The following is a 23,930-nucleotide window of genomic DNA, read 5'->3' as shown; positions in this document are numbered from 1 at the left end:
GAGATGAAGGAGAGGGTGGAGTTTGCTTCCCAAATTGCGATATTACAAGGCAGCGTGAAAAGCCCGTTGTTTGTCAAGTAGCATTGTTTACCATTGACTCTTAGGGTCGCAGTGGTCTGGTGGTCTCCACAAACACAGGTGTATTCTCCCGCATCTTGTTCATCAGGGCTGTGGATCAGCAGCTCTGAAATGGCGCCTTCCTGCTTTAGTGTGTATTTCTCACTTGGTCTGAGGACCAGCTGCCCCTTCCTCCACTCGACTGGTGCCACCTTGCTCAGCTGACACCGAAGAACAGCAGATTCGCCTTCGGTGGTTTCCTGGTTCCTTAGTTCACCTTTGAAATAGGCAGGTAAGGCTGAGGATGCAACAGATTATGCAGTTGGCTACTCAGGGCCACAGGAGAAGAAGAGATGAAGAATAAAACGGAAAACCAGGCAAATTAGACATGCAACAGTAACTTCCCATTATTATTTTACGCTTTTATTTTAATTCAGAGTAGAATCCCTACTAAAGAAACCAACAATCACGGCAACAAGGAGCAATTTTAATTCAGGATTCAGGCTTGCCACAGACATTGGTGTTTCAAGCTCCTACGAATCCACCCCACTCCCTGCCCAGTCCACCAGTTTTCTATTGGTTTTAGAATGGTCTCATCAAAGTAAGAGGGACTTTGTAAGTCCAGAACTAGGAGAAAATCTTGTCTTGTCCCATTCCTACTTGGTAGGGGCAGAAGGGGGAAGATAAAATAATTTAAAAATATAAAAATAAAATTATAAAAGAATATTAAAGAGTTGAGATAGGTATTGCACAAAACTTAAGTTTTGGAAGTGATACTAGGAAGTCATCTAATCAAGGTTGGCCTTTTGCTTTTACCATGGACAGTTAAAGCAGCTGTTGTCTGCTGGTCTCCGCATACACAGGTATAATCTCCTGCATCCTGCAGTTCTGCATGATCAATAGTCAGCTCTGCAGTAGTCCCTTGCTGCGTCATGATGTACTTGCCACCTGCATTCAGCAGGTTACGCCCTTTCTTCCACGCCACTGGGGCATCTTTGCTCAACCTGCAGCGCAGTGTTACTGAGCCCTCTTCTGCAACCTGCTCACTCTTTAACTCTTCCTTGAAAAATGCAGGGAGAGCTACGGGACATAAAAGAAGCAGAGCGTGTGAACATCTCCAAAAGTTTGGACCAGTGGTGAGCTGTGCATTATGAATCAAGCTTTGGAAGTCCATGGCACTTGGAAGTGCACGCTCACTATGCTGCAGAGTAGAGTGAGCACTGCCTTACGCCTTGTGTCTTCCAGATATTTCGGACTACAATTCCCACCATCCCCAGCCAGCGCTGATGGGAGCTGTAGCCTGAAACATCTGGAGGGCACTAGGTTAGGGAAGGCAGATATTCTGTAGCTATTCAGGGTGAAATTAGCAAATTTTCTGAGAAGTTAATTTGCAACCCATAGTTTACCATTGACTGTCAAAGACGCTGTAGTTTGTTGGTCTCCACACACACAGCTATAGTTTCCCATATCCTGAAGATCTAGTTGATGGATCTCCAGCTCTACAGTGCCACTTTCTTGTCTCATGATCCACTTTTCACTAGCTTGGAGCACTTGGCCGTCCTTCTTCCATTCCACGGGTGCAACCTTGGTCAGCTGACACTGCAGTGTGGCCACACCACCTTCTGTCGCTTCCACGTTCTTTAGGTTGCGTTTGAACCTTGCAGGCAAGGCTGAGGGTCACAGAACAAAATCATTGCACTTAAAACAACAAGTGACCACTTGGGAGGAGCACCATGGACCACACAACATGAGCAAACGACAATCAAAACACATAGGAAGGCTTTGAAGGCAGGAAGCTGATAACAACTTGTTGTGATTGCAAATACAGCTTCCTGTCTTCACCATTTATGGGAAGCCAGTGGAAAATTTAACAAGACAGAGAATGTTATCTTGAGGAAACACCATCGAAATGAATTGGGAACAGGTAACTTATTTCAATGACAATTGCTCCTAGACAAATGTTGACAGGCCATGCCCAACAATCAGAGACGACATCACAGAAATGGCATAGATACGGATGACGAACACAAACATGTGGAAGTTACATCCAACTCCAGATAATGTACAGTTAGTGGGATGGTAGGTGACCACGCATTTAACTTCTTTACCATGCACGGTCAAGGAAGCTGCTGTCTTCTGGTCTCCACAGACGCAGGTATATTCGGCAGCATCTGTCAGTTCCAGATCTTGAATCAGCAGCTTAACAACAGAGCCTTCCTGTCTCATTTTGTACTTATCACCTTCCTTGAGTAAATGCTGCCCCTTCATCCACTCCACCAGAGCGGCCTTAGTTAGTTCACAGCATAGAGTGGCTGTTCCTTCTTCGGTAGCTTTCACATTCCTTAGGGGCTCTTTGAAGAGGGCCGGTGGAACTGAGGGATACAACACGTAGAGCCTGTTAAAGCACACTTACCCAGATGCCCACTGTGATGGACATGACAAGTCCAAAATGGGTGTTCTTCAAAGACAAGCAACATACAAAAAAAAAAATGGGTGAAGGGATGGTGGAAAACATTATGGTTCTTTAAAAATATATGGCATTACCATGTACTGCTAAGGCAGCTGTGGTTTGCTGGTTGCCACACACACAGGTATAATCGCCGGAATCCTCCTCTTCTAGGTGATGAATCAGCAGTTCCACTATGGTGTCCTTCTGCCTCATCGTGTATTTTTCACCGTGCTTCAGTGACTGGCTGCCCTTCTTCCATTCGACCGAAGCAGGCTTGCTGAGCTTGCAGCGTAGGGTGGTCACCTCGCCTTCCACAGCTTCCACACCCTTTAGTTCTTCTTTGAAAACTATGGGCAAGGCTAAGAAACAAGGAAGCAGCAAATACTCTCAGCAACCTTGTGTTCTCTCAGTGTGGGTGAAATGAACAGATCTCCACAGCTGCTACTGTTTAACGCAGGTTCATGCCAGTATCCTTTCCAGCTGAAGTGAGACCACAACACACCACAGATGTGGACATGCCACAGAGATATCGTTAATGTGCATTAGCCAGATGACGGAACACTCCATGTCAAAACAAAGCAATGGGAATGCATGAGGTCTTTTGAGGAGAACAATAATGCAAGGATGCTCTAGAATTATGGTTTTCAAACTTTTTAACTTTGGGGAACCTTTTCTATATCTATTTGTCTACTTGTTGGTTTGCTAGGGAATTCTTAGTCATTGCAGAGGTTACGGGAAATGTTCTAGAGGAACACACAGTCCTGAAAAGACCCAAGAGTAAAAATTCTCCTGCAGCTGCTGCTGGTGGGCAAGCTGTCTATCAGGGAAGCTCATCTTCCATTGCAGATCTTCTAACTGAGGAACCCTCAACAGCCTTCTGAAGAGTTCTGGGTTCCCCCAGAACAGAGTCTGAAAATCACCACTCTAGAATAGAGGGGAAACAGTAGATAGACCAAGGGGGTGCAGGAACATGCACTGGGATATCCAGTGAGTTAGGAAGATATAACAAAACACATCACAGAGGAGAATGCGACGTCAACACACACAGAGGACCGGAAGGGAAGAACGACCAGGGTTTTCCAGACTTCCCGGACATTTAGGACACGCTGATTTACCGTGCACTGTCAGAGCCGCAGTTGTTGTCTGGTTGCCGCACACACAGGAATACTCTCCAGCATCCTTAAGTTCTAGGCTGACTATCACAAGCTCTGAGACAGCACCTTCCTGCCTCATTTTGTACTTGTCACTTGGTTTGAGTGACTTATGCTTCCTCTTCCACTCCACTGGCGATGCTTTCGTCAGCTCGCACTGGAAAGCAACCGTCCCATCTTCCAAGGCCTCTTGATCCTCCATGCCTTTCTTGAAAAGGGCAGGGAGGGCTAAGAAGTTTAGAATGAATATATTGAGTGAATGTCAACATCTGAAAAACGTTTCTTACATACATTGAGAGTCTGGGAGGTTTAAAGACCCTCCTCCACAATTCTCTGCAATACCCAGCAAGAGAATCAACATACCAGTAAAATCAGTATCAGTTGTATATTACCAAGATTACTCCATGGCCACCTGGTTATGTTAACTATGGAGGATAGGAGAAGTGACAATGCAGCAGAACCTTCATTATGCTGGATGTCCATTCAGCCCAAACCTACTGTGTGCCTCTTTTATATACTTCTATATTACCTACATCCTTGAGAATACAGCACTCTTGTTTCCCTGGTTTCTGTTAGAATTCCTGCTCCATGATTGCAGTCATGGGACTGTTGTCTTTCACATGACGGTATATGTTTTGACTCCACAGAGTGGGAAGTGACGGAGGCAGGATGTTTGTGTTACTGTGTTCCGTGAAGTGGGACTATTGTCCTTCGTTCTTTTTCTCTTTGCTGTTTGATGCTAGAGAGAGAGGGAGCCATGTTGCAGTGCTCCATGTGTGTTTAAATGTAAATAAAAGTAGATTAGCCAAAATGCTGAGTTGCTGAGGTCTGTTATGCAACTGCGCAAACTCTGCAGATCCCTAAGTGTGCCGGTGTCAGTTGGCATCGGTCGCTGTGATGTTCGGGCAGAAGAAAGCTTTTGAAGCTTCCGAACGATCTACCAGGAGGGAGGGAACATGCCAGTCAGGCATGTCTCTCTGCCAGGGTCCTACTCGAGTGTAGGCTGAACTCCTGACAGTTTCTGCATGTTTTGGTTGTTGCCCTGGGTCGCAAAATACAAGCCTATCAGTGTTGTAAACCTCTTTTAGATCTCTTAGCTACATGGGAGAGTGCAGGAGGACAGACAGATAAGGATGCCTTCTTTTCCTGCGGTTACTCATGTTGCATTTGACAAACGGGAAATAGAACCATTAAATGTACCATTCACTCTCAAGGAAGCCAAGGTCTTCTGGTCACCAAAGGTGCAGCTGTAATCTCCAGCATCTCCCAGTTCCAAACTGTGGATGACAAGCTGAACCACAGCACCTTCTAGCTTCATTTCGTATTTGTCGTTCGGCTTGAGAACCTCATTGCCCTTCCTCCACTCCACTGGAGCCGCTGCCTTGGTCAGCTCACACCGCAAAGTAGCTGTTCCGCATTCTACAACCTCCAGGTTGCTCAGCTCTGTTTTGAAGCGTGGAGGCAAGGCTGGAGATCACAAAGAGCACATTAAAATTCACAGCAGTTGGGAGATTCCAGGAGATTCCTCTTATCCACCACTTACCCTAGTATTCACAGTATGGCTTTTCTGATTTCCAAGAAGGTATCAACATGAGGGAGAGCAAATGATACACTTGTACATGGAACCTTAACTACACCATGCCACTGGGAAGAAAGAAGAGCTTATAGCTGTCCCCAGTTTTTGGCCATGGTTCTTGAAGACAGATAGTTGCTCGCTTCTTGGACTTCTCATGCTCATATTGCTAGAATTGACCAATGAGCTGCAACATGAGGGTTCCCTGCAGAAAATAAGCCTTGTGGCTCGGGGTTTTCTTGCACTGTACACCTCTGTGTTTTGCATGGTCTCCATGGCATAATTCACCAACCCAGGTGGGTTTCAACTGTTTCTGTAAGTAGAAGGAGTTCCGAGAATTTGGGAAGACTGTCCAAGGCAGTCTGGAGAAACAGTATTGCAAATGATAACTGACAGAAACTGCATAGAGGACAGTCATGTCCTAAACATACTAACAAGTCAATATTAGGTTAAAGAAATGAATGTCTATGATATCTTGTGTCTGCGATGATTAGTTGTAAAACACAGTGCAATCTTCTAAAACAGGCTCAGGGCTGCTTCAGGTTTTTTAGCAATGAGAGCCACTATTATGCCTCCTCTACTAGCCCCAGAAAATGCTTTTCATTCCATATTATCCAGCCTGTAGGCTCCTCTCCTTTCCTCTACATTCCTCTTCCACCCAAGCCCCAGAGAAAAGGACACACGATACTATATGCCCCCTTATGCCCCTCCTTCTGTTGGAAAGCTCTAGCTAGCTTGATAACTCTGCAGCCATGTAGAATTAAATGCTCCTAATGCAGCCACCTCTGCCCCAGCTTCACATTTAAATGCTTTATTGTCACTTGTACAACTTGTATACAGTGAGATTACACGAGCACCCCCCCCACTCAGCTCTCTTAGTCTTAATTCCCCTCGTTTACTGACGCACACCCACCAAACCCGAAAGTCAGTTGTCCTGTTGTTCTCTTTTCATTCAGCAGCCTAACAGCCCACGGATAGAAGCTGTTCTTTAATAATAATAATAATAATAAATTTTATTTATATCCCGCCCTCCCCAGCCGAAGCCGGGCTCAGGGTGGCTAACAACACTAAAACAGTACAACATTATAAAACATTATAAAAATGGATTAAAATGAATTAAAATCAAAATTGATGGCAACCATAAACTAAAGTTTTGTAAAGATTGCCAGAGGAGGGAGTCAGGCTGCGCCCTGACCAAAGGCCAGGTGGAACAGCTCTGTCTTGCAGGCCCTGCGGAAAGATGTCAAGTCCTGCAGGGCCCTTGTCTCTTGTGAGAGAGCGTTCCACCAGGTTGGAGCCGCAGCCGAAAAAGCCCTGGCTCTAGTTGAGGCCAGCCTAACCTCTCTGTGGCTTGGGACCTTCAAGATGTTTTTATTTGAAGATCGTAAGTTCCTCTGTGGGGCATACCAGGAGAGGCGGTCCCGTAGGTACGAGGGCCCTAGGCCGTATAGGGCTTTGAAGGTTAAAACCAGCACCTTAAACCTGATCCTGTACTCCACCGGGAGCCAGTGCAGCTGGTATAGCACCGGATGAATGTGATCTCTAAGCGAAGACCCCGTAAGGAGTCTCGCTGCAGCATTTTGCACCCGCTGGAGTTTCTGGGTCAGTCTCAAGGGCAGCCCCACGTAGAGCGAGTTACAATAATCCAGTCTGGAGGTGACCGTCGCGTGGATCACAGTGGCTAGGTCGGGGCGTACTAATCATGCTTCTATATCTTCTGCCTGAGGGCAGGAGATCAAGAAAGTGCCGGCCAGGGTGTGAATCATCTCTGAGAATTTTCCTCACTCTCCTGAGGCAACGTTCTACCAGTTTTGTGTACATACATCTATACAGTAACAGCAAAACAGGCCAGAAGGAAGCCCGTTCCTCCACTCCCACCTCCACCAAACATCCATGCACACATCTGTTGGCAGCATGCACCCAGCGCACTAAACCAAACCTTGGGTTGGCAAGACTCCACAAATGCGTGAGCTCCCAGAGAGGAGAACGCAGCCTCTCTGCTCCCTTTTCTAGGCCAGCGGTTCTCAACCTGTGGATTCCCCAGATGGTGTTGGACTACAACTCCCATCATCCTTGAGCTCTGGCCTTGCTAGCTAGGGGTGATGGGAGTTGTAGTCCAACAACATCTGGGGACCCACAGGTTGAGAACCGCTGTTCTAGGCTTAGCATGCCATCCAGACTGGGACTTGTGGTCCAACTTTCTCATCACTAACCACAAGCTGTAACCAAAGTTTGACTTACCTCGTCACGTGAACCTGGCCACAGAGCATCTGGGCTGAGGATCTAGTGGGCGGTATCTAGTGTAGCTGCTTTGAGGAATACCTCCTCTCCTCCCTCCACCATTCCCAGTATACAAAGTGTATCAGGGCCAATGAGAGACTTGTGCCCAAAAATGGATTATGTACCAGCCCATGCTACAACTCAGTGAACTATAGGGGGAGACTATGGTTGGAATGATTCAAGTTGCTTAGATAAATGCTATTATCCATATATACACATAGCATGGTTAAATATCCTGCCTGCTGATGTCTGGGCCATGGGAACCTCAACACTGACTAAGTTGCTCCCAAACGCTACGAGTAAATTATAGCTAGAGCATTTGCATCAATTTTGGTACACTTAGTCAGAGAAACAACAAAATGTGACTTGGGAAAAAGAAACAGGAAAATTACCACTATCAACAGAAACCCGGTGTAGAATGGTGGACTGTATTTCACATGGTCTGAGGAGAATCTAGGTATAAAATGCATCTTGTAGAATGTTGTCAATGCCACATGTGTATAATATTTACCATGCACAGTTAGAGAGGCAGATGTTTTTTGATCTCCGCACACACAAGAGTAATCTCCAGCATCTTGCTCTGTGACATCTTGGATGATCAGCTCGGCAACATTATCCTTCTGTTTGATTTTGTATTTATCACTCGGTTTGAGCAACCGCTCACCCTTCCTCCACTCCACTAGGGCAGCCTTGCTCAGCTCACAGCGCAGAGTGGCCGTCCCACTTTCCGTGACTTCCTGGCTTTTAAGTTCTTCTTGGAAACGTGCAGGCACAGCTGAGGGGAATAATATTGATAGAGAGTGTGTCATGTGACCCAGATATTCCAAGAACCACTTGAGCTGTTCACCTGCATCCATTAGAAGGATCTTTTGAGAGAGCAGTGCTTTGTTGATGGCAGATTCTGGCTTCTTTCCACCAACAACAGAACCATATATAAAGCATTTAAAACTCTTTTGAAAGAGCAATGCTGTTTCATTATATGCCAAAAACAAAAAAATATGAAAAGGTTCTGGGAATTTTAAATGTCAGCCATTTTCTAGCTTTCAGGTTTTTCAACAGCATTTTGGACATGAAACTAAATGGAAATGTGGACCTGATGATTGGTTGAAATGAGGTCACAAGTAATGATTTCATTTCATCCAACTTCAGAACACAAACTCTTACAGACAGATGATAAGCACCACAAATAATTTGTTTGTGGGTAGCATTCAGCATCCCCACAAATGAGACATAAATGTACACACACACACACACAAATGAAATGTAAATATGAACATCGTGCAAACAAAACAAGCAAGCAAGCAAACAAACAAACAAACAAAAATGACGGTAAAAGCAGTAAACACTGCCAGACATCAAAGACATTTCACCTGCCCCTTAAAATGGGGAAAAATATGAACTCATTAGAATTTTCCATGGGAAAAAATTTGCAAGGAAGGATGAAAAAGGAATGCAATAAGCAGAACTGAAAATAAGAAATAGAAGCAGAAAGCAGTGAGTTTTAAAGACGAATGAAGTTGGTGTGGGGGACAGGACACCCAAATGGTGAGTCTTCAGCTGCAGTGGTGAGAACACTTGGAAGAGATTTCTACTAAAATTAATGCCATTGGCTTCTCCAGAAGAAGATTTGACATGACTTTGACACATGGAACCTGCAGATTCCCCTGGGTTTTGCATGTCAGATAAGGATCTTCCAGCCCGACATACACCAAGAGCCATATTTTCATTGATGTGCATCTTGTTCTGTGCAATCCCAGAAGTTACTCAGAATTATGTCCCATTTGGACTAACTTCCTAGCTACAAGGGCTTAGGGTTTCAGCCTAGGACACCAATGCAGGGACTGAAAGCTAGAATCAGCCCTGAAAAAGCCTCATAATGAAGCTGATGTACCAGCCTCTTCAAGTTCTTCAAAATATTATGGAACTTGAACAGTTGCATAATTGTGCCAAGGGCTCCTCTGAAGCACCTGAAACCAGCTATTTTTAGGCAGAGCTACAGAAGATAAGAGACATGCCCTGCAGGTCTATAGATCCAAATTATTACCAAGTTTACTACCAAGCAACCATTAGTAACCATGCCCCATGATGTCCTATAGTTGTGATATTTAGCAACTTAAAGCCGGATCCTAACATTATTATGTCCGCAAACAAGCATTTCTAATGGGAAATAGCAACTATTAGACCATTAGACTTTCACAGCCATTGGGTTAATGCCCAACAGCATGACAAAGGACAAAGGAGAGAGTGTAAGTTGCCTTATTTGGGAAACAGATACCATCAGAAATGTCTGTCATAAAAGACTTTAAAGAAAAGTAGATTAAAACGGATGAAATAAAGTAAGATACATGCCACCCGGGGACATGGGTGGCGCGGTCGGGACACGGATGGCACTGTGGGTTAAACCACAGAGCCTAGGACTTGCCGATCAGAAAGTCGGCGGTTCGAATCCCCGCGATGGGGTGAGCTCCCGTTGCTTGGTCCCTGCTCCTGCCCACCTAGCAGTTCGAAAGCACGTCAAAGTGCAAGTAGATAAATAGGTACCACTCCAGCGGGAAGGTAAACGGCGTTTCCGTGCGCTGCTATGGTTCGCCAGAAGCGGCTTAGTTATGCTGGCCACATGACCCGGAAGCTGTACACCGGCTCCCTCGGCCAATAAAGTGAGATGAGCGCCGCAACCTCAGAGTCGGTCACGACTGGACCTAATGGTCAGGGGTCCCTTTACCTTTACATGCCACCCGAGGACTTTGCAGTCATCATGGAGCCACTGGCCTGGGACTAAACATCCCAACAAGAATCTCAGAGAGTCCCTTGCTAGTATATAGCCAGCACCCAATAAACTTTTGGAAGTTTCCAAGTAAAAGACTCTCAGATATATTTCATTCCAGGGAATGTCTTATTTCAGATGTGGAACTTTTGTGGCTTTTGAATAGTTTTGATCCAGAAATCATAACACAGGAGGTAGGTTATGAGGAAACCGAGAAGATTTCAAAGATGAAGAATGTAGTTTGGTTAGCAGGAGGGGAAAGGATGAACAAAAGCCATGGATGAGAAGCTAAAAGACGTGGTCCAAGGCAGTTGGACTATATTGCAAAAGGAAGGCGACCTTTTCGATTGACTGGTAGGCAAGTAGGTTGAAAATATATTGGGGGGGGGGGGAGAAAGCACTTTATCAGTTCACACAGAAGTGCATTATCCAAGTCACCAAGCTTTAAACAAGATGTTAACTATCAGTGAAAGCTTCCAAATGCTAATGAGCAAAATAGAATATTGTTATAAATTTGTGGGGAGGCAAGACTCCCCTAAAATATCTGGATTCAGTAAGGGGGCTGGAATTTAACCAAACCTCATAATTCCTGGCTTTCATAATTGTTGATGTTTAATCAATGGATTTAGCAGTGTAAAAATACAGACTGGACTTGTTCTCTTGACCAGGGAATTGCCTGGAGATGGGCCATTATGAAACAAAGGCAGAGTCATTAACCCATCAAGAAATCCATCAACAAGGCAGAAGACTCTCTTCCAGAAATATAGGGGGGAGACCCCACCCTGAGCTCTGGGTAATTAGCAAAAAACAATCCCAGAGTTGGGAGCAGGAAGGTCATACATGATGCTTGGGGTCCTTTGGAATCGGAGGCTGTAGCAATGGGAGGAACAGGACGCTCTTGGTCTGTGAATGCTTTGCGCTCTCTCCATCCAGACGCAGGTCGTATATATGTATTAAAAAACCACATATCATTGTCCCAAAAGGGAACACAGACTCCGGTAATTATGCTTGCAACACCTAGAATCTAGTACCACATAGAGATTGGTGTGGCATGAAACAATATTATAAAATCAGTTGTAACTGAGTTTTCAAGAAGTGTCCTGTTAAAAATCTTCCAGAGATGGTTTCAGGCCATAGGAAACTACCTTGTTGATGTGAAAGAACAGCACGGCTCCCGATTTCCAGTACTTATATCATAGCTTCTTATTGTAGGGTAATTTCCAACAACACATAAATGACAGGCGCACAGTAAACAAGAAGTGTGTAGGAGGAAGCATTTGAAGTGCTCTACTGACACACCCCTCCACAGTTCTCCAGAATTGCAGAGATTCTACTCCAGTGCTGCCAACAGATAATGAAGACGCACATTTTTACAACTGGGATTTCAGGGCAAACCACTGGCTGCAACATTAAGGATCTATTTATGACACAGAGCTTATCCACACTTCCGCTCATCCCACTGCTTCCCCCTGGGAAAACTACTCTTTAGTGCACAATCAGAGCAGACAGCCATTTAAGTTTTCAGCGGATTGCTGTTTGTTCCGATTGAGAACTAAAGAGCAAGCTTTCCCTGGTAAAGGAGTGGGACAAGCAGAAAACCGCTTGGCTCTGAGCTTTCTAGGCAGAGGACACGCAGAAGTGTGGACGATCCCACACTCACGCATGCCAGAGACAATACAAGGTATGTTAACAAGCAACCAATGGAGAAACAGACAGATCGAGAGGAACAAAGGAAGGAAACAACAAACAAAGGCAACACAAAGTCAGTAAATCTACAGAGAGAAGGCAGATTCCGAGACATCACCATTGCAGCATGGAACGTTTGGTTACCATGAACAGTCAAGACAGCCGTTGTCTTTTGGTCTCCACAAACACAGGTATAATCTCCTGTATCCTCCACCTGCAGGTCTCGAATCAAGAGTTCAGCCGCAGCACCTTCCTGCCTCATTCTGTACTTGTCACTTGGCTTGAGAGATTCAGGCCCCTTCCTCCACTTCACCTCAACACCAGCTTTGGTCATGGCACAACGTAGAGTGGCAGTGGTGCCTTCCACGGCTTCCCTGTTCTTCAGTCCTTCTTTGAAAAGCACCGGGAGGGCTGAGAAGGTGGTAATAGAGGGCAAAAGTAAGCAGCGGAGGGGGGGAAAGAAATTGATCCTTACCCCTGCATGCAACCACTGAAGTCCCATCACTCAGAGGCAGAGAAAGGCACCACCCATTCAGGGAAATATTGGCTGTCTCAACCTACCTAAAAAATACATTTCCTATGAAAGACAGGAAATAGAGGAATGGGTAGGTATATGTGGAATTAAAAAGGGCTGTGGCCTTAGAAGAAGCAGCCAAAACATCTGGATTCCAACCTATCTAAGAAGACTCCCTCCCACACACACACATGAAAATATTGAGTTCTATCAGTCATGCAATGTTCTGCCCCGTAACAGTAGCTCTGGACTCCAAAAATAAGCCAGGAAGGATAACGGTAACACCTTTGACAATAGAATGGGTAGAAAAGGTAGAAACTAGGTTGGTGAGTGAGTTGCGAGCTTGTTTTCTTTACCCTTGACTTCCAAAGATGCCACTGTCTGCTGCTCTCCACACACACAGCTGTAAGTCCCAGAATCTGTTAGCTCCAGGCCTTGGATTATAAGTTCAGCAATGGTGCCATCCTGCCTCATTTTGTACTTGCTGCCTTGCTTAAGGGTCTTGTGTCCTTTCTTCCACTCCACGGTGGCAGAGGCCTTGTTCAGCTCGCACCGCAGAGTGGCGGCTTTGCCTTCCGTAGCTTCTTCGTCCTTCAAGGCTTTCGTGAAAAGTGTAGGCAGGACTGCAGGGTGGAGGTAACAACAGGACAGGAGTCCATCAAAACTGAGACCCTCGAGATTGCGAACTACCCTCCTCTTAGCAAACAATTATAAGTGTGCTACCGGTGTCAATGCAGTGATTTACTTGGGCTTGTTTTTACATCACACTAAATTACGCTCATCCTGGAGAATCAAATTACAAACTTCAACCTTTTGTGGCCTTGACCTAAAGTGCCTCCTTGGTTTTGCTTGCACCGTTCTATCCCGGTAGCTTGCAATTAATCCTACACTGAAAACGGCCCAACTCCCAGTGAAGTTCTGTTCCTTTAACAATTAACATATTTGGAGATGGGAAGGAATTTAATACCCCCTAGCAATTCTTCGTGACAAGTCCTAACAAAAGGCCCTCCTCCCGCAGCTCCAACCAATGCAGAAATTCTCTGGATCTCACTGAATGAAGACTGAGTGAAAACATCATGACTTGTTTTCTTAGGTAAACCAAGTGTGGTGAAGACCCAGTGAAGCTTTTCAACATTTCTGAGCCTGTAAATTTGTAACTGTAAACGTTACATTCACTTGAGAGGGTCTATGCATCTGCAGTGAGGAAGAAGTTCCAGAATCCACACCAAAGGGGTGTTTTAAGGAGGAAGAGGAGGAAAGTAACATGTGTGGATTAGGAAGAGCGCTGTTGGGTTTAATTTCAGAAGAAAAACCGCAAGAGAAGTCTGACTATATATAAGGTACACGTTATATCTCTACATTTCTTTTCTTTACCATTCACTGTCAAGCTAGCTGTAGTCTTCTGTCCTCCACATTTGCAAGTGTAGTCTCCAGAATCTGCTACATCCAAGTCATGGATCACCAGCTCAGCACAAGGACCCTCCTGCTTAATTTCGTACTTGCCACCTGGTTTGAGTGCCCTTTGCCCCTTCCGCCATTCCACGGGGGCAGCCTTGCTCAGCGTGCAGAGCAGTGTGGTTGTCTCACCCTCTGTAACCTCCTTGCTTTTTAGTTCTTCTTGGAAAAATACAGGCAGTGCTAAAGAATGCAATATGGTTAGAGAGAAAGGGTCAGATCACTAGAGGACCTCTGACGTTTTGATGCTTTAGCACACTGGGAAGGTCCATGTTGCTAGGAAGCAACTGGCATCAGGACCAACCAACACAAAGGTTTAGCTGTGCTGCAACCATCACCAGACCCCTATGCAGCAGGTACACTGGGGCATTTTGCAGGGAGAGGTATAACTGCATTATTTTATGTATCAAAATATTGGGGGGGGGGGGAGGACAGGGAAGAAAAAGAAGCCCCGGGAGACCAGCAGCAAGAGATCCACAAAACAACTTCCGAACTCGAGAGGAGGTGGAGTTGCGGGCTTCACACCCTCTCCACGTGCACGGGGGCTGGCTCTCAGCCTCCGCGCGATTGAGGGGATCCCTGGCAGCAGCATCCCCTGGCCAGCCAATCGGCTGGCCTAGGGGGGCGTGGCTTGCACGATATCACACTGGCGCAGCCAGGGACCTCCCACTTTTGCCGCCTCAGCTCATCGGCAAGACCAACAGCAAGAGATCCACAAAGACATGTTGCAAGAGCGGCTAGAGCTGGATTAAGCATGTTTGTTAACAGGCTTTAACTGTGGGCATAAGGTCCATTACCATTCACTTTCACGGCTGCAGTAGTCTTCTGATCTCCACACACGCAGGTGTAGCTTCCAGCATCCGTCAGTTCCAGATCTTGGATGGTCAGCTCAGCAAAGCGACCTTCTAGCCTCATTCTGTATTTTTCACTCGGTTTCAGCACCTTTTGATCCTTCAGCCACTCAACGGAGTCAACGGCCTTGGTCAACTCACAATGCAGAGTGGCTGTTCCGCTCTCTGTTGCTTCCTCATTCTTTAGTCCCATTTTGAACTGTGCTGCCAAGGCTGAAGGACGCAGAATGAACAGATACTGTGTCAACAACCACAAGTTATGCGGAGCCTCTCTCACTCTCTCTCTGGCATGCTGCTGAATTGTGCAATTCACCCCCCAGTTATGGGGAACCATCCTGGACATGCTTCCAGCAAATCCTGCCAATTTCCAACTTGGGGGACAGAAAAGAACTTCTGAATGGGATAATCCTTAGGAATGAAGGGGTGCCCCATTAAGAGGAGGCTGGCCAGAGAATTGACATAAAAACTCAGATATGAAACGGCCAACCTTTTCTTAATGAGGATGACAGAACCACACAGTATATCTCATACCTTGTGCAAGTCATGCCATGTCGTTTGCAAGAGGAACTTTGCAAATCACGTAAACATGCAACAGCAACACCTTACATCCTGCAAAACTGGAGAAGAGTAAAGCAGGGAGGCTGCATGCCGGCATGACAGTGAAGGACAAGACGGAGGAAAAGTAGAGCTGAAGACAGCTTTGCAAGAACATAAATTAAGCGGGTTGGGGGAGATGGCAGAATCACTCCAAAAGGCTGGTAGCATTGTTGTGTTTTTACCATTCACTGTTAAGGCAGCTGTTGTCTTTTGGTCTCCAGAAGAACATGTGTAATCCCCAGCATCCTTGAGGTCTAGATCGTGGATCGTCAATTCAGCCACAGTTCCTTCTTTCTTCATTCTGTATTTGCTGCTGGGCCTCAGACCTTTCTGCCCCTTCATCCACTCCACTGGAGCGGACTTGTTCAGCTCACAGTGCAGAGTAACTATCCCACCTTGTGTGGCTTCCATGTTCTTTAGCGGTTCTTTGAAGTGGGTAGGTATGGCTGGAGGATGAAGGGATTTCAAATGCATATACACACACACATGAGGATGACTTGCCAACATTAGCATCTGATTCAGTTATACATGACACTGCCTCCACCCCAAGATTTCATATGGTCGTTTCAAATCAAACATCTAAACTTTTCTCACCTCTACAGCCCCTGGGAAGTTATGCTTCTCTGCTCTGACCTTTCTTTCCCCTGGTCTTCATTCCCCTCTCAGACTCATCCCCCACTCTGTCCCTCTCTTCTTCCTATCATTCTTTTGAATTCTTCTATGTCCCAACCCTCCTTCCCTTGAGCCTTATCTAGTCTACGCCTCTTTTCCTAGACCCAAAGGCTCTCCATAAACCACTGAAACTCCCAAGCAGTTCAGGCATATTATGGCTGCCATCACAAAATTGCCTAGCTCATTATGATAAAGATTTAGGGCGCTTCCAGACTATTGCTATTGCCAGGTGGGATTCAACACATACTGGCAAATTGAGGTTGTACAGCTGTAGTTAACTAGGCAGTCTTGCACACACACAAAAAAAATCACCTCCCTCAAAGACTGGACTTTCTTACAATAAGGAAAGTTATGGGGAAGTAAGGGATAACACCTTTCAGGAAACATTGTCTAACAAATCGGAATGGTTGCTCATTAAATTGCTGATGTCATCTAATCTCCGCACAAACAAATCAGGATGAATGCTCAATAATGACCGCTCTCCCATCAACCGGAGGGCACCCTTTTCGTGGCCGCGGGCAGCCGTGGCCGTTGTCCCTGAGACAACGACAGAAGTTCCTGGTCCGCCTCCCCACATCACAGCCCTTTGAGGTTCCCGACAAACCTCAGTTCTAATGAACCTATCTGTGGCGAGGGAGGCGGAGCTCTTTGAGTAGTTAAAAGGGGCGGAGCCTGAGAGCACGCAAAAGCCAGGATACTAATCTTCCAAACATGCAAAGGCTCCTCCAGATGTGCTTTTTATTGTGCATTCATGGTGAATTGTGCTCATGATGGTATCAAGGCAGTTATACACAATCCCACTTTCAATGTTTTTTGCGCCTGCAAATGTTTCGTGGTTGGCATGCTGCTTTGTTTGCAAGCATGTCCTTCAACTAATTCCTGAAATCCTATAATGTTTCATACCCCCCCCAATGATCTGGGCTTTGCTTTTTTGTCCCACTCTTGTAGTGCAAAAGTCCCCCTCCAGGCAGCAATAATGCAGGAACGCTACAGATGCATTGCAGAACAGTCCAGTGTGGACAGTCCAGTATAAATCCATCACTATTATTGCATCAATGGACATGTTGCGGAATAGGCCCACGAACCAAAGAAAAAACCCTAGGAGAAAAACTCCCCAATTTGGAGGCGCCCTCTGTAATAAACACAGCATGGGAAACCCCAATGAACTGTTACGATATGGATGCAATGCAGCTGCAAAGTGCTAGCTTGAAAAGTAAACATGATGGGAATGTTGGGACTGCCCGTGGGAAACAGAGGGACAGTCAATTCACAGTGCGAAGCACCGGAATTAGCTCAGAGTGTAATATGAGCTCTTCCGTTTATTCCTGTCCAGGAAGTACAGGAAGTGTTTGTCACTACTAGACTGCTAGAGCTTGAAGAGAGCAGTCATGTTTTTTGTAATGCTGCAAAGACAGAAATAAAGGCATGTAAATACGTTTCTGTCTATCTCTTTCCCCTGCCCGGGGGGGGGGGGGCAGGAAAGAGGGGGAGGTGTTCTTCTCACGCTGAGAAGGATCGCCTATTGCGACCTAGCCTGGATCTTGCTGGGGAATGCAGCCAGGGAGGTCAACAGGAGATCAAGCCAGGTGCCTGGGAGAGTTGCCAGTTTCTCCTGATATGGGCTTGATTTCCGACATGAACTTCCTAAAAATAGCTGGTAGGATTGTATAACACATATTTGCTCAGCAAGCTAAAACTCAGAGAAGATACATATAAAATGGGAATAAATGCAATAATGAGATGGATGCAACCCCATTACCCTACCATGGATTTTGACCTGAGCTGTGCTCTGCTTATCTCCGGCATCACAGGTGTATCTCCCACCATCCTCTGGCTCTGAATTGTGGATGAACAGCTCAGCCACACACCCCTCCAGCTTCATCTTATATTTGTCACTAGCCCGAAGGACCGTCGCTCCCTTCTTCCAGGCCACAGATGCGTCTGGCTTGTTGAGCACACAGCGCAAAGCTACGGTGTCTCCTTCTTCCTTTTCCACATCTTTAAGCTCTTGCTTAAAAAGAACTGGCAGGGCTAAAATGTACAACCAGGGTGGAGGGGAAATGGCAAAAGTTAAGCACTGTGGGCGAAACTCCATGTAACAGCCACACGCAGCAAGGAACACTCCCACCCCACTCCGCTCCAATACGCAGGAACAGATGGAAAACTCAAATTTTGTCAATGGTTTTGGCTTCAGGGAGGTAGTGTCTAAATCAGGGGTTGTCAACCTGGTCTCTACTGCCCACTAGTGGGTGTTTCAGGATTCTAGGTGGGTGGTAGTGGGTTCTACAGCACAAGCTGAATCCTCCTTCTATCGAGCACTGGTGGGCGGTAAGGAAATTTTACCATCATTAGTGGGCGGTAGGTATAAACAGGTTGACTAAGGTAAAGGAAAAGGGACCCCTGACCATTAGGTCCAGTCATGGCCGACTCTGGGGTTGCGGCACTCATCTCGCTTTATTGGCTGAGGGAGCCGGCGTACAGCTTCCGGGTCATGTGGCCAGCATGACTAAGCCGCTTCTGGCAAACCAGAACAGCGCACGGAAACACCGTTTACCTTCCCGCCAGAGCGGTTCCTATTTATCTACTTGCACTTTGACGTGCTTTTAAACTGCTAGGTTGGCAGGAGCTGGGACTGAGCAACGGGAGCTCACCCCGCCGTGGGGATTCGAACCGCTGACCTTCTGATCGGCAAGCCCTAGGCTCATTGGTTTAACCCACAGCACCACTACCCCTGGTCTAAATCCTAGTTCTCCCTGCCAACAGAAAACTAGCATTTCAGGGAGAAGGTCCAGCTACAACCCATCTCCCTGACACTTGCTGTTTTCATATGTAGGAGCGTTCTGTCCTGTGAGCCCCCTAACCCAACTGCAGTGGTACAGCCTGGAGCAGCTCAGAAAGGAAATGGCTTGCTTGGGAGTCTGGCAAAAAAGACCTCATCATCAGAGCCATCACTTTGAATCAGGGGTGGACAAGCTCAGATCCAGAGGCCAAATGTTGCCCTCAAAGCCTCTCCATGTGGCCCTTGGGACTCTCCACAAGCCACAAACCCTTTCCTTAGTTATGCCCCTCAGAGGCCCATTTTGCACCCTCTTTGGGTGTTTCTGCCTGGCTGGAATGTGTCCGTGCACTGCTCTGGTTCTCCAGAAGTGGCTTAGTCATGCTGGCCACATGAACCAGAAGCTGTACGCCGGCTCCCTCGGACAATAAAGCGAGATGACCCCAGAGTCGGCCACGACTGGACCTAAGGTCAGGGGTCCCTTTACCTTTACCTACTGCAGTGAGAAATTTCGCATGCATGGCATTTCCGTGAAGGCCCACTATTAAATTATGGCATAGATAACTGAGCACCGTGAAACTAGTGGCTCTTCCTACCCGTCACTTGCACTCGAGCCGAGGTCTTTAGCTCGCCAGTGCTGCAGGTATAATCCCCAGCATCAGAACTCTTTACATCCCGGATCACTAGCTCTGCCACAGCGCCACGTTGCTTCAACTCATACTTGTCGCCGGCCTGCAGGACTTGGTTTCCCTTCATCCACTGCACCGGCAGGTCTGCCTTGTTAAGCTCACAGGTAAGCCGCACCTTGCTTCCTTCCTCTGCTTCCCTGTTCTGCAGTTCTTGTTGGAAAAGAACTGGAAGGGCTAAAATGCAGAATTGAAGAAGAAGAAGAGTTTGGATTTGATATCCCGCTTTATCACTACCCGAAGGAGTCTCAAAGCGGCTAACATTCTCCTTTCCCATCCTCCCCCACAACAAACACTCTGTGAGGTGAGTGGGGCTGAGAGACTTCAGCGAAGTGTGACTAGCCCAACGTCACGCAGCAGCTGCATGCAGAGGAGCGGGGAATCGAACCCGGTTCACCAGATTGCAAGACTACCGCTCTTAACCACTACACCACACTGGCTCCAGTGTGAACATGGTGAACATGGGCCAGAACGAGAGGCTTAAGAAAAGTTGTGGGTTCTTTGCTTCCCCAACAGCTTTTGCAAGAAGGAATTTGAAGCAAATAATAATAATAAAATTCAACTGATGGAAATGTCATTTAACTACTGTTCTAACCACCTATGCTCCACATAGGGGAAAAGCTTAAGAATATTACAGTTACCAGCTTGATAACTTAATGCTTTTTTAAAAGGGGGGGGGGAATAATACAATTAGGTTCACCTGAACTGTAAGGTTTACATTCCCCACCCATAGATTTAAACATATGGTAAAGGTCAAAGCAGGTAATATCTAATTAACACGTAGCACATAACATAAGATACATATCTAGGTATCTATGTGGACTTTGGCAAAATAAAGATAGGTGGATTTTGGCGTAACAGACAACAGCGAATATATAGAAACTCTGATAGTTCAAAAATAGTTTCTGTTGGTAGACAGTGAGGTGGAGTTACAGTACATCTGTAGTCAAAGGACTGGGATGAAGCTTATGAGTTATGCATCTTTCTTTTAAAAAAAGAAGGTAGGATTTGCTATTTGGTAATTTCACATCACATTTCAAACTCCCTTCTAGCATAAGATTATTGAGGAGGGACATCTCTTCTGAAGCAGACACTTGCGTCCAAGCCAAAGGACTATTTTTCTCCCTTCCTGCTAGTCCACACTTCCTGTAGAAAGGTCACACAAACACAGATGGACATCTTCATCCTCTGTGGTTTTATTAGTCCAAGTTCTTGGATGTAGTAGTCCATAGCTGCCAGTACAGGAAAGGGAACGCCAATGAAATATTGATGATTGCCACAATAGCTCAGTTGGTAGAGGCTCTTAATCTTGGATTGTGAATTTGAGTTCTATGAGAACCCTTCTGTTCTATAATCCTATGAGAAGCCTTCTCCACATGATCCCATCATGATCTACTCTTCTAGCACCGTTTACCATCTTCCATTTCTAGAAACTTGCCATCCTTCTGTAACTTCGTTTAGAGGAAAACTGTTTCCAAGCAAATAAAACTGGATATGTAGTGGGTGGGAGTGTGGGTGGGAAAAGCTGCTGTCTCTCAGCAAATTTTCAGTTTGTTGACTCTCCCCTTTCGCACCTTCAGAAACAGGAGTTTGCCCCAGAACAACAGAAAAAGATCTTTAAACAACAGAACAGGTGGAAATTAACGTTGATCAGATATCCATAGTATATCAACAGGACAGCTTTAGGTTGGAAAGATAGAGAAAAATGGACAGTAGAGGCATGGAATAGTTATTTGTTTGAACTTATTCAGTCGGACATTGTCACAGTCATGTCACAGGAAACAACGTGGAAGGTCAAGTCCACCACGATAAGGATAAAAACTACTGGAACAAAAGACATTCGGTATAAACTAAATTTGCTATGCCCCTGGCTGAGGATAATAGTTTGAACCCTCCCGGTGGATATGGGGGGGGGGAATTGTACGGGAAATTTAAAATTGGAAGGAGATAATAGTATGTAAAAATCCCAAACTTGAATAAAACTTTTTTTAAAAAAGTATACCAACATTAGCAACAATCCTTCTTTTGATTATGGAGGCAACATCCCATGTACCATGCGAATTCTTTCCAGGCATATGGAGCTACCGATTATATTCTTCAGAGATCTGTATAAGCTGATAAAGTGCATCCATTCTACATACTCAAGGAGAATAATTTCTTTCAAGTAGAATACTCTGGATCCTGTTGACACCTGGAGTGCTCTCTGGTCCAAAGAGAAACACTTCAGTTGATTTCATATTCAGCTATGAAGTCCACTGATGAAGTCACATAGAATAGACTAAACCAGTAAGAGATCATTTTCAACCCAGTTGCAAACTTAGCATTGATAATCAGAGTGCTTAATACAACACAACTAACATTTATTTCCATTGTAATGAGGATATTTGCTCTCCTGGCTTGAAGTGAATCATAGAATTGTAGAACTAAGGGTCATCTAGTCCAATTCCCTGCAATGCAGAAATCTTAACAGGTGTTCCCCCATCCAATTTGAAACCATAGCAGACCCTTCTTAGCTTTGCAAATGTGCTAGCAGTTTTACTGCTGCACCACTGGGAGACTCCCGTTTCTTTGTATCACCTTCTATATCTCACTTTCCATTTTATACATGAGAAGGGGTTTCAAATCTTGACAGGGTATTCCGGAAGTTAAAGATGCACCTCCCAAAATGGTTTAGAATTTACAGATTATTTGCAGAGGCAGGTCAATAATAAACTTGGAGGATAACAACTACTACCCACAATGGTCGTGTTTTACCTCCACTGTTGGAGACAGTATGCACCTGAAGAGGAGAGGCTGGTCAACTAGGGTGAATGGCACACTGCCCCACCAATCCCAGTCTGCTCTCAGTCAGCTCTTGCCTGTCTGCCTTCTTACTTGCATCCAGTTCAGGGATGGCACTGCCTGTCAGTTTCTTCACCCTTGGTCTCTGTTTTGCCTGTGTAGAACTCAAGAGGGAGAAGGATGGGGACAAGACTAAAACTATCTGGCTCTGCTTGTCATTGGCTCCAGCCCATGAGTTCCAATGGGCACTCACCACCACTGATCCTTCTTTATATTTGCAAGTAACAGTAACATCCAAAGGCACTTTCTGGGGCAGTACAACAATTGCTGGAATGGAGGCTGTATGCTTCTGAATGGCAGCTGCTGGGAATCACAGGTGGAGAGAGTGATGTTGTGCTCATGTCCTGCTTGTGGGTTAGGCACAGGCAATTGGTTGGCAACTGTGGGAAACAGGATGTTGGACTAAATGGGCCTTTGGCCTGATCCAGCAGGGCTCTTCTTATGTTCTTTTCAGGACCTTGGAAAGCTCCAAGGTAATGCAGACGTTGCTCCAATCTAAAGCCTAAAATTGGTCTGTTGAGACCATACAGGGAAGCCAAGAAGTTTTTTGGTAGCTAGTATGACACAGAGCAGAATTGAGTTTGCTTGCTTGAGTGGTCCAAGCTGCTGGTCTCCAGGTCAGAATCCAACATCAAATCCAGACAGAAATGAGCTGTAGCACCAAGTGAAAAGCATCTCACCTCCGATGGGGTGAGCTTTGAACTGCAAACTTCCTCACCCTTTTGCTTCCACCATCATACAAATTAGAAGAACCTAGTGCTTGCCTTCATCTAGTTTACCCTCTATTGCAGTCTTCATGCCTGGGTCATTTTTCATGAGAGGCTTCTGTGGAGTTTGGAACTGACAGGGTTAAAACTCCGTGGTGTCCTGTATCTGGGAGGAGTTTAACGCAGAGAAGTGCGTCACAGTCTGTGTCACTGTTCAGACTTGCTTTCGCTTCTGCCTGAGACGCAGCTCAGCTCGGAGGCTGTGTGTGTGCCTTTTGGAGCACCGAGAATGCCGGAGGTTTCTGATGGATTTACTGCTTTGTAAATAAACGCTTCTAGAGATAAGAACCGAACTGTCTTTGGACTCGATTTATCCCTCATCTCACACGGACGCAGGACCGCTGCTACTCTGCTCTCCTGCCAGGTCAGCTCCCCAGCAGAGCCCACGCAGGGAAGCCTGACTGGATGCAGGATTTATTTCATTAAATGCCTCAAAGTAGCAGATCCTTTGAGTGACGATTGCATCTGAAAGTAGCATCCCCCGATACAACCCATTGTCACCTGATTCAGCTTTATTCCAAACCTATTGTGCATCGTATATTATGTTGTAGGGATCAACCACTTGCATATAGCAGACACCTTTAAATCAAACATGCATGTTCCAGGCCTTTGGTTATTGGCCTGGAAAAAGGAACACGAGCACAAAATAAAACATCAAGAAGTTTCCATTGTAAGGCATAGTTCAAAAAGAAGTGCCTCTCACTTATCACCAGCCTGTAATATAAAGAGACTTAGATACACGTCCATGATTGCTGATAAAGGAAAGAATATGAAAAAGTTACATGTTGTAATAAATACAGTATATGCCAAT

At 45.8% G+C, this 23,930-nt stretch overlaps 1 protein-coding gene and 1 pseudogene across 35 annotated transcripts in view; one reads left to right on the top strand and one right to left on the bottom strand.

The window, feature by feature from the left end:
• The window catches only part of LOC309325987 (7-alpha-hydroxycholest-4-en-3-one 12-alpha-hydroxylase pseudogene), a 354,547-nt pseudogene that overhangs the window by 173,858 nt on the left and 156,759 nt on the right, over nt 1-23,930 (top strand). The window lies entirely within an intron of this gene.
• OBSCN (obscurin, cytoskeletal calmodulin and titin-interacting RhoGEF) overlaps nt 1-23,930 on the bottom strand; it is a 263,745-nt gene that overhangs the window by 150,038 nt on the left and 89,777 nt on the right. For 19 of the 33 annotated variants that reach the window (XM_081834068.1, XM_081834069.1, XM_081834097.1 and 16 more), the window contains 15 exons: nt 19,422-19,688; nt 17,814-18,080; nt 15,560-15,823; nt 14,727-14,993; nt 13,849-14,112; nt 12,831-13,097; nt 12,105-12,371; nt 8,022-8,285; nt 4,858-5,124; nt 3,622-3,885; nt 2,602-2,865; nt 2,166-2,429; nt 1,464-1,727; nt 874-1,137; nt 92-355 (listed from right to left, as the gene is read on the bottom strand). The exons of 1 other annotated variant lie outside the window; for it this stretch is intronic. In XM_081834068.1, coding sequence (XP_081690194.1) covers nt 92-355; nt 874-1,137; nt 1,464-1,727; nt 2,166-2,429; nt 2,602-2,865; nt 3,622-3,885; nt 4,858-5,124; nt 8,022-8,285; nt 12,105-12,371; nt 12,831-13,097; nt 13,849-14,112; nt 14,727-14,993; nt 15,560-15,823; nt 17,814-18,080; nt 19,422-19,688 — 3,978 coding nt within the window. The remainder of the gene's footprint in view (nt 1-91; nt 356-873; nt 1,138-1,463; nt 1,728-2,165; nt 2,430-2,601; nt 2,866-3,621; nt 3,886-4,857; nt 5,125-8,021; nt 8,286-12,104; nt 12,372-12,830; nt 13,098-13,848; nt 14,113-14,726; nt 14,994-15,559; nt 15,824-17,813; nt 18,081-19,421; nt 19,689-23,930) is intronic. 13 more of the 33 variants (XM_081834087.1, XM_081834088.1, XM_081834096.1 and 10 more) reach the window with 12 other exon arrangements.

This window comes from Podarcis erhardii, assembly GCF_964252035.2.
Source record: "Podarcis erhardii genome assembly, chromosome: 12".
Taxonomy (NCBI): Eukaryota; Metazoa; Chordata; class Lepidosauria; order Squamata; family Lacertidae; genus Podarcis; species Podarcis erhardii.
Note: the sequence above shows the minus strand (reverse complement) of the source record. Positions and strands in the feature narration are given on the sequence as shown.